Source organism: Gossypium raimondii, chromosome 13 (genome assembly GCF_025698545.1).
Source record: "Gossypium raimondii isolate GPD5lz chromosome 13, ASM2569854v1, whole genome shotgun sequence".
NCBI classification, from domain to species: Eukaryota; Viridiplantae; Streptophyta; class Magnoliopsida; order Malvales; family Malvaceae; genus Gossypium; species Gossypium raimondii.
This window is the reverse complement of record NC_068577.1, coordinates 30,373,566-30,383,557: the sequence shown is the minus strand read 5'-3', so window position 1 is coordinate 30,383,557 and position 9,992 is coordinate 30,373,566. Positions and strand designations below refer to the sequence as shown.

Below are 9,992 nucleotides of genomic sequence, written 5' to 3'. Positions count from 1 at the left end.
TTCTAACCATTCTTCAGCAATAGAAGGATCAACACCTCCCACGCCTCTAAACTTAGTGGCCCCGTGTTTTCTTACTTCTTGAATAAAAGAACCTCTCTATCTAGCGAGAGGTGCAGGTTGAGGTGTAATACCAACAACTCTCTATAACAAATCAACAACAATACACAATAATAGATCATCACCTTGAGCCAACTTTCTCTTTTTGGAAGTTCTCGGGGACTGATGAACACTAGTTTCCTCTTCACTAGGTGCATTGGTTCTATTTTCGTCTTCTACTTCTCGTTTCATACTATCTTTCAATTTCTCAAGCATATTACTATACAAAACTTCAAACAAAACAATTTCAGCATCAGATTTCAGCTCCAACTCAACATTTAAAAATGGCATGTACACTAAACTTCACTATACATAATACATCACATTTTTACACATCCGATATCAAATTCAGATAACTCTGATACCACTCAAATGTGACACCTTATACCTGACCCAGTTGTTGGATCCGAATATAAAATGCCACATTTCGTTGTCGAAACAACTCACTTTTTCATTTTTATTTTGAAAAGGAAACGTACTGGTAAAATTATTCTAAAAAAATTTCGGCAGCATTTCTGCCTATTTTACATAAAACCCCCTGCAAAATAATTTAGATTTTCACAATATATCCACATTCAAATTCTCTCCCAAATCAATTCCTAGCACTACGATTTCTCAAAACATATCAATAAACTAGATTTCTATGCTTTACTATTTTATCAAAACATTAGTTATAAAATACTAGCTAAGAAAACATAATGAAAATATTTAAATTTAGTTTACAACATAATATTATATATATAAGCCTAGGTACATGCCATTTACATCAACTATAAAGTAAACTTTTCACCAACATTGTTTGAGCTGGACTTCGGTTTTTTGGGTGCTGCTAGAATGATCTAACGAATCTAACTACCTGCACACTGAAAAATAGACAAACAGTACACTGAGCAATTTTTATGCTCAGTGGTGCTAATATCACATAAATCATTACATAAGTATTGGACACAAATTAATGGGTAGAAATAAACTAAAACATAATTATAAATACCATTAATAACATCACAATAAAAGAAAATTCTAATACTAATAAACTTTAATATTTTGATATTGACAATTCGAATAAAGAAAATAAGCTTTTTCATTAAATTCAAAATTGTGTAATTAAATTAATTTGCACAATATGGAAATTCAAATAAATTCAATTTTCTTTTCTTTTCTTTTAATTTAGAACCCGTACTAAACTTTAGACTCATAACTAGATACACGAATCCGCCACCTCGAGTTGTTCGGCAATGATGGCTATCAGAGTAGTCCACGACCCTCTGGGAATTGGGATTGCCCACAACCCTTTAGGAATTAGGGCTAACAATAATAACAACTGACCAACTTGGCCTTATCTCCCTCGACCCTCTAAGAACTAGGGAGATCTAAATTCTCTGACATAAAGACTCTATGGCATGCCAACTATATCTGATTTAGTCTAACTTAGTGAAATGGGGTAAAAACTAAATTTCATTATCCATTTCAATTCTATTTTCATATAATTCACATTTCAATTCTGTTTCATATTCAAATCACATATCGCCTAATGTAAAATAGGCTTCCAATTTGGAACATATTAAATATTTTATTGCTCAATCTTCTAAAATCATAATACTCAAATCCAAATCATAACCATGAATTTGCTAATTTGATCATATGAAAAACATAGTATTCATCTCGAAACATAATTTTTTAAATATTAACTAAACCATTTGGTAGGTTGTGTGGGTCAACGACTGTGTGGTAGGTCGTGTGGCAGACCGTATGGGCCTTTTGGGGACAATTTAAAGGCCCGATTAGGGATCGATTAAGGGACTATAAAGTTGGATCCGTGGACATTTTGTAGGATTTTAAAAACATAAAGTTATGTACGCATGAGTATACTTAGGAAACATGTTAGGTAAGTTTCATTTTATATAAGGTATTTGATCTGTTATGCTTATATGTTTAGGTATGCATGACATACAACTTATGAGATATGTATGTATGCTATCATGATTATGCATATGCATTGGGGTGGGTTTTGAGATGTTGGAAGAAGTGTCTATGGTAGTTTTACTGCAATTTTGGAAGTTAAACTGCAATATATATTTGGCAGCTCAACTGCACCATTATGAGTGGCATACCACTACGACCTGATGTGTTTGGATGGATGGACTCATGTAACCTTATTTGGTATAATTGGTTGAACAGAGTTGGTGTGTAGCAGATAGGGGTAGGATTTGTTCTAATATGATATAACATTTTGATATGATATATGTTTCTAGAAATATGACATTCTAATTTGATATATGTGTTTGGTAATGCGACATTCTGATATGATATTCATGCATGTGAACATTATAAGTAAAATTCTGTATTGGTATTTACATTTGTGTATGTTATAAGAAAATTCTGTTTTGTGGGCCAAGTCACACACCGGGCTTTTAGCTCACTCGTTTGTTTAATTCGTTTTAGGTGAACTTCAGACTTAGGACCAGACAGTGTGTAAGAGCTCAGATTGTTTTCTCAGTTAATTGAATATGGTGATTTACGTTAGTAAATTTTCTGGACTTTTAGGACTGCAATCCTTTTCTGGGCTTTGTTTTGGTTTTGTTCATTGATATTTGATATTTTCAAATGTAAAAACTAAGAAAATTGCACAGGTTAACAAACTAAAATTCGGATTTCAAAACTGAAACTTTGGAAGTTTTCTGTTACAAAATTAAGTATCAAATTAAATATTTTTCTATAAAAAGAGTAAGTTCTGCGCATGAGCTTTTCTAAATAACAATGTAAGAGTTTTTCCAAAATTAATAATTTCTAATCATGGAACTACTTAAGTTAGAGTGCAATTTCTAAAAGTTTCTGCTATTTTTATAAGTAAAATGTTTAAGAGATTTTGTTGTGAAATAGGTGTTCTCAAACTTAAGATTTCTTTGAAATTTAGATGAGCTTAGCTAAATTAAGATTTCATATCAAATAAGTCAATGTAACTCCTCCAGATTCGACCATAACGTCTAGGTCGGGTTCGAGGGTGTTACAAATGTACTTCATAACTATGGTTATTGCTATTGTAAGTGAAAAGATGTTATAGAAAGTTAAAATATAAAATATAAGAAATTGGTTCTATTAGAAACTTAGATGTTATAGCAAAATCTTGACATAAAGTGACTTGGATATATTTTTATTTAAAAATTAAAAGATAGTGTATAAATTTAACAAAACTATAAATAATGCGAATAAATAAGTTGTTACGAAAAGAAAAAGGTTAGAAGTTTGGTAAGAACTTATATGAAAATTATATGAAAAGATAGATAATTATTCTAAGTCAACAGATAGATAATTATTCTAAGTCTACATTAGAATTCATATAGTGAATTTCTATTAAATAAAGACAATGAGAATTATATAAGAAAAATAAGTGAAAATCAAATCAACAAAATTAAAAGACGCATCTTAGATTCATGCATTATTATTTTTATGCATATTTTATTTTACATTCTTTTACATTATTAATTATAAAATTCATCAATCTAACAAGTTTAATTAATCGGTATGAGTTATCAAATTGAATTAATTAATTTATCATGAGTTATTAAATTCAAGTAATTAATTTAAAAGTTTATGATGTTCTAAATTTATAGTAAAATATTTAATTAGAGAACTTAATAATTTATTTAATTGATATCTATAATTCCACTCATTAAAGATTATTTTCATTTAATAAAATATAATTAATAGATTTTTTTAATGTGAAATTTAAACATTTTATTAAAATGATATTTTAATTAAGATAATTTTTATTTAATAAATTATAAGTAATAGGCTTGGGGTGAAATACCCATATATGTTGATTTTTAACCAAAATTATCGGATTAGGCCAGATTTTCTGAACTTTATCGAAATAAGCCGATTTTGGAGAGACTGTGAAAATGCATCCAGTTGGACACGTTTTCAGCGAATTTTACAAGAAACGCTTCCAACTGGATGTGTTTTCCCTATTTTCTCTCCTCGACTGATTTAGGGGGTTTTAGGGTTTTCTTAGAGTTTTTATTTATGAATTTTAGGGTTTTTGTTTTAGGTTTCTTTTAGATTTGGGTAAATTACAAAAATAGTCACTTTTGTTTGTCTCAAGTTACATTTTAGTCACTTATGTTTGAAATGTTACGTTTTAGTTACTTATGTTATTTTTTTGTAACAAAGTGATCACTCTTCCGTTAAGTTCCATTATCTTCCTAACGGTAATCCTACGTGGCAGTCCAACTAGATTTTAAATGTCAACTTAAATTTCCTAATAGAATGAGGATGAATTTTTAATTAAATAAATTTAATTAATTAAAAATTTTAAACCCTAAATCTTAATTAAAAACAGTTTATCTCCCTTTTTTTAGTTTTTTTTTCAGTTGACTAAGAAAACAGTCATGTCTTTGAGCATGCCTCAGTAATCATCAATAGCTTGACTCCATATATTTAAGAACATAAAGCTTCTGCCTTTTTTCTGTCACATAAAAAAGATAAAAGGAAAAAGAAGGAAAACCCCACACCAAATTTCTCTGCATTTTTTTTTTGCTTCCACTTTACCCCATTGAAGTAGACATGTTGGCGACCTTATGGATGGAGGAGCTTTCACCAACCAAGAGTAAATAGCTCTACCAAACAGCAGCAACAACAACAGTACCACCAGTTGAAGCTTTGTATGCCTGCACCAAAGCTAAAAGCTAAGAGCTTTTGGATTTCAAAATCTTTTAGAAGCTTGTGTTACAAAGCTATATAGAGTCCAATGTGTGTTGCTCACAGAGGTTAGAGTATAGTGGTATGATAGTAAATCACTCTGTGTTTTGTTCTTCACCTGGTCCTTTTGAAGAACAGCAAACTGAAATGAAGGGTTTGGTTGAGAAAGAAGGACTCTTTAAAGAGAAAAATGAAAGCTTTAGTGAGAATGGGGTTCAAATGGGAACATTTGCCTAGTTGTTTGAAGACAAAGGTAGGGAAAGTAGTTCAAGTTCTGATTTTTTAACATCTGAAACAACCGGTCATGGGGAGGAACACAGTCACAGTAGTTCCGAGGGAGGGTATGCTGAAAAAGAAAACTAAAAAAAATGGGGAGATGAATGGTTTTTTAACTAAGATTTAGGGTTTAAAATTTTTATTTAATTAAATTTATTTAATTAAAAATCTATTCTTATCCTATTAGGAAATTTAAATTGGTACTTAAAATCTAGTTGGACTGCCACATAGGATTACCGTTAGGGAGATAACAGAATTTAACGGAAGAGTGATCACTTCGTAACAAAATAATAACATAAGTGACTAAAACGTAACATTTCAAACATAAGTGACTAAAATGTAACTTGAGGTAAACAAAAGTGACTATTTTTGTAGTTTACCCTTTAGATTTTTATTTTAACTTTTTATATATTCTTTAGGATTTTTATAATTTTTATATTTGTTAAAAAATATAAATTTTGGAATTTTTAAAATTACCAATGTAATTTTTTAAAAATTTTGTTGAGAGAGATCAATTTGCTCATTTTCAATATTGATAGAGACCAAAAGGGTATTTAAACTAATCTGTTATTTGAATTATTCGAATTGTAAAATTCAACTCAAAACTCGAATAACTCGAAATTTGAATTTTTTTCGAATCAAATCAAGTTTTGCTCACCCCTAAAGGAATGAGTGAATATGATAAAAGAAATGCATATTTATGAAAATATTACCTTGGGATTCCCGAGATATCTAACCAATTCTGGGGTGAGGGGCAATTTTGAGGGGGGTGACAATGGGAGAGTCTGGGACTCGAAATTTTGTCCAACTGGATGCGCTTTGCTGACTTAGTAGGAAAGTGCATTCAGTTGGAAGCTTTTTCCTACAAAATCCACTAAAAACGCGTTCAGCTGGATGCGTTTTCACACACTCTCTCCAAAATTAGCCTATTCCGATAAATTTTGTAAAAATCGACCTAATCCGGTAATTTTGTTTAAAAATCAACATATATGGATAATTCACCCATAGGCTTTCTTATATGAAATAACTACAATTTTACTTAAAATTTTAGGCAATATGTTATTATAATACTTCTGTTGTAAGTGAAAAGATGTTATAAAAAGCTAAAACAAAATATAAAAAGAGTTTCTACTATAAACTTAGATGTTATAGCAAAATGCAGACATAAAAAGAACTGAATATATTTTTATTTAAAATTAAAAGATAGTGTAATAAATAATGCCAATAAATAAGTTGAAAGGTTAGAGTTTTGATAAGAACATCAATAAGTTTTGGTGGTAAGTTGCAATAAATCAATTTCTCCACACCACATCCAATTAATGTTGTTGAAATCTACATTTCTTTTTAAAAGGTATTTTAGTGAAAGTTATTAAAAATAAGCTAACTCCATAAAAGTCAAATTTCTTTTGAGTAAATTGTGTTTAAATTTATTGTAATTTTTATACATGATTTGTACTTTTTAATAAATAATTTTAATGGCCAATTAAATCAACATACGTGTACGCATTCTAAGAAAATATATTAGAAAATATTGTCAAACAAACAAACAAATTAGTGATGAAGTTAGTATATAATTAGGATCAAAGCAATTTGTCCTAACCAGATCAGAAATCGAACAAATGGAGTTCCCATTCGGTCACAATCACTCTCACACTCATCACCACAGAAATGATGATGAAGAAAACCAAGAAAGACCCCCACCACCACATCTTCACCACCATGAATTTACTCCGCCGTACCCTCCACCACCAAGCTACCAGCAGCCACCTGGATTTGATGGACCCTATCCTCCGCCACCTCCATCATCATACTTGCACCAACCTGGCTTTGATGGTCCACCCCCACCATCTTACTTTCAGCAACCTGGATTTCCACCACCCCCACCACACCAACCACCGTCATATCAGTACCAACAGCCACCCCATGTGACTCATGTCCACCACCAGCCTGAACACAGTCCATCGAACTACTCTCCACCACCAGCATCTGTTTCACATGTTGCCCATGAAAGTAGCCAAGGAAGGGTTGATGACCATCCTTCTTTTAGACCCCATTTGCCACCTGAATTATACAAGAAACCTACTGTGAAAGTCTATTGCAAAGCTGATCCAAATTTTCATCTCACCATCAGAGACGGTAAAGTTATTCTTGCTCCATCTGATCCCTCTGATGAATTCCAGGTACGGTATCAACAGATTTACAATTTTCTTAATTTTTTTTGGATTAATTTATAAAATTATCAACTTGGTTTATTATATTTTTCTTTTTCACCCCCGTGATTGATTGTTCTATGCCTTTTGACTTTACTAAACACATAAACTGACAACCCCCAAAACCCCGTTTGACTGTTAAAACTCAAGATTAAGGCCAAACATGGATCTTAATTATGATTTGGATTTTAATTTTTGTTGCTGTTTTAGCACTGGTACAAAGATGAGAAGTTCAGCACAAGTGTGAAAGATGAAGTGGGTTTCCCAAGCTTTTCTCTGGTTAATAAAGCCACTGGTCAAGCCATTAAACATTCCATTGGAGCTTCTCATCCTGTAAGAATTCTCCATGGCTTTCAGTTTTGTTAGTTTAATTGTTCCCTTCATGTAATTCATATTTGACCATCAGTTCATCCTGTAATAAAAGGCTTTAACTAAAAGGTTATATACGGAAGAAGTTGCACATAGGCATCATTTGAGTCAATTATTTGTTGTTGTATCTGTTGTTCTGCCGATTCAGTGGCATATCGTTATGGTAACATTATACAATTGTTACAATATTGGGGTCAACCTTGAAGTTTTGCTGAAGGGTTTTTCTCTGCAGGTCCAACTGGTACCTTACAAACCAGATCATATTGATGAGTCAGTGCTATGGAGCGAGAGCAAGGAAGTTCGTGATGGGTACAGAGCTATAAGAATGATTAATAACATTCGCCTGAATGTTGATGCTTTCCACGGCGATAAGAAATCCGGTGGCATCCAAAATGGTACTACTATTGTGCTGTGGCAATGGAACAAGGGAGATAACCAGATATGGAAGATTGTACCATATTGTAAGTTTGGCGAAACTAAAAAGCAAAGACAGTTAAAATCCTGGCAAAGTTTCTAACCATCCTTAGTCTTAAATCTTGACAGTTTTGAACCATTCCTGCATTGTTCAAAGATACACTTGAAACTCAAGAAGATTTTACTCCTTTTCTTCTTCTTTGTATGTTTCTCCTAATGTTTGGTGTGATATATGCAGGAGGCTTGTAATATGGTGCTGCTAGTTCTACATTGAAGCTCTATCATGCCTGCGGTTGAAGGTTCCCTACGCATTATCTTTGTGAGGTTTTTTTCGTGTGTTTTTCATTCCAAGTGCATGAAAATCTTGATGGGTCGAGAGGCCTACTAAATATTTATACCAGTAATAAAGAAGAGCTATTGCAGAGTTTCTATGGCTGCAAAATTTGGATAATATAGTTTCTCTATTATACATACTTGTAAGATTAGCATTGCATTTCATTTTTCTTCCGTGGATTTCCTGATCTCATCTAAGCATTACCATACGTCTCGCAAAAGTCATTATTCAATAACTTATTCCACTTCTTTGGAGACCCCTGCCTGTTTTCGAAACCGCAAAATAGTATATGCATGCACCACCAAAAAAACACTACAAATAAATTGTAAAAATGAAAGTTCCTAAAAAATGCTTAATGTATGTATTCTGCTTGTCTATTCTCCTCTCTCTTTTTTCGCCTTTTATTCTTTCTCGTACTGCATCCTTTTTTTTAAAAAAGAAAATGTATATTTGTTTCTATTAACAATTTAATCTATCTTGATCCCATTCATCTTATATTTCAATTCACGTTATCAGAATTTCTTTTAAGGATCGTATTTTTAAAACTTTTCAAATTTTCGATTTTCGACACTAGGACACTAAGTAATCAATTAGATATCAATTTTGGGCGTATCGAGGGTGCTAATCCTTCCTCGTGCGTAACTGACTCCCGAACCCATCTTTCTGAATTTCGTAGACCAAAATCGTTGTTTTAATAAAAATTAAATCGTTTATTAAAAACAACCACTCTTCGAGGTGACCCGATCACACCTCATCGAAAAAAAGATTGGTGGCGACTCCCGTTTTCGTTTTCGTTTTCAAAATCCAAGTCGACCCCGTTTTTATAAAAAAAAATGATGTCAACAATATTCATCGTGCTCGGTTTCAATTCTTGAATAGACGAAGATTTCATCGATGAATACAATAACAAATTGATCAAGGAAGGGTTAGAACACTCGATTCATTAAGTCCATGGAGGCGACAAAAGTGTTGGTTAAACCGAAAAGAATTACAAGGAATTCATAATAGCCATATCAGGTTTGAAATGCAATTTTGGGTACATCCGCCTCTTTTACCTTTAGTTGGTAGTATCCCGACCTTAAATCTATTTTTAAAAACACTATTGCTCCTCAAAATTTATCAAATAGATCGTCTATCCTAGGTAGAGGATATTTATTTTTAATAGTCAGTTTGTTTAACTTTTGATAGTCTATGCACAACCTTAGAGAGCCATTTTTCTTTTTCACAAATAGAATCGAAGCTCCCCACGAAGAGACACTAGGTCTAGTAAACCCATGATCCAAAAGCTCTTGAAATTAAATTTTTTATTCTTGTAACTCTTTAGGTGATATGCGATATAGAGCAATGGACACTGGAGTAATTTCTGGCAACAATTTGATTCCAAATTCTACCTTACGGTCTGGAGGTAACCTTGATAACTCATTGAGAAACATGTCTAGAAATTCCCTAACGATTTAGATGTTATCTAAGGTAGAACTATTGGCATTCACATCTATTACATAAGCTAGATATGCTTCGCACCCTTTCCAACTAACTTTTCAACGACCATAGCGGATATTACTTTGGATAAATAATCCCGTCGCCCTCCAACCATA

The 9,992-nt window shown here is 32.2% G+C and overlaps 1 protein-coding gene across 1 annotated transcript; it reads left to right on the top strand.

Moving 5' to 3' along the window:
• The first annotated feature begins 6,653 nt into the window (after positions 1-6,653).
• On the top strand, positions 6,654-8,514 carry LOC105783371 (ricin B-like lectin R40G3). Its single transcript, XM_012608778.2, has 4 exons — positions 6,654-7,250; positions 7,491-7,613; positions 7,882-8,110; positions 8,302-8,514. Coding segments are annotated over exons 1-4 (915 nt in total). The 5' UTR covers positions 6,654-6,689; the 3' UTR covers positions 8,304-8,514.
• Positions 8,515-9,992: the final 1,478 nt, after the last annotated feature.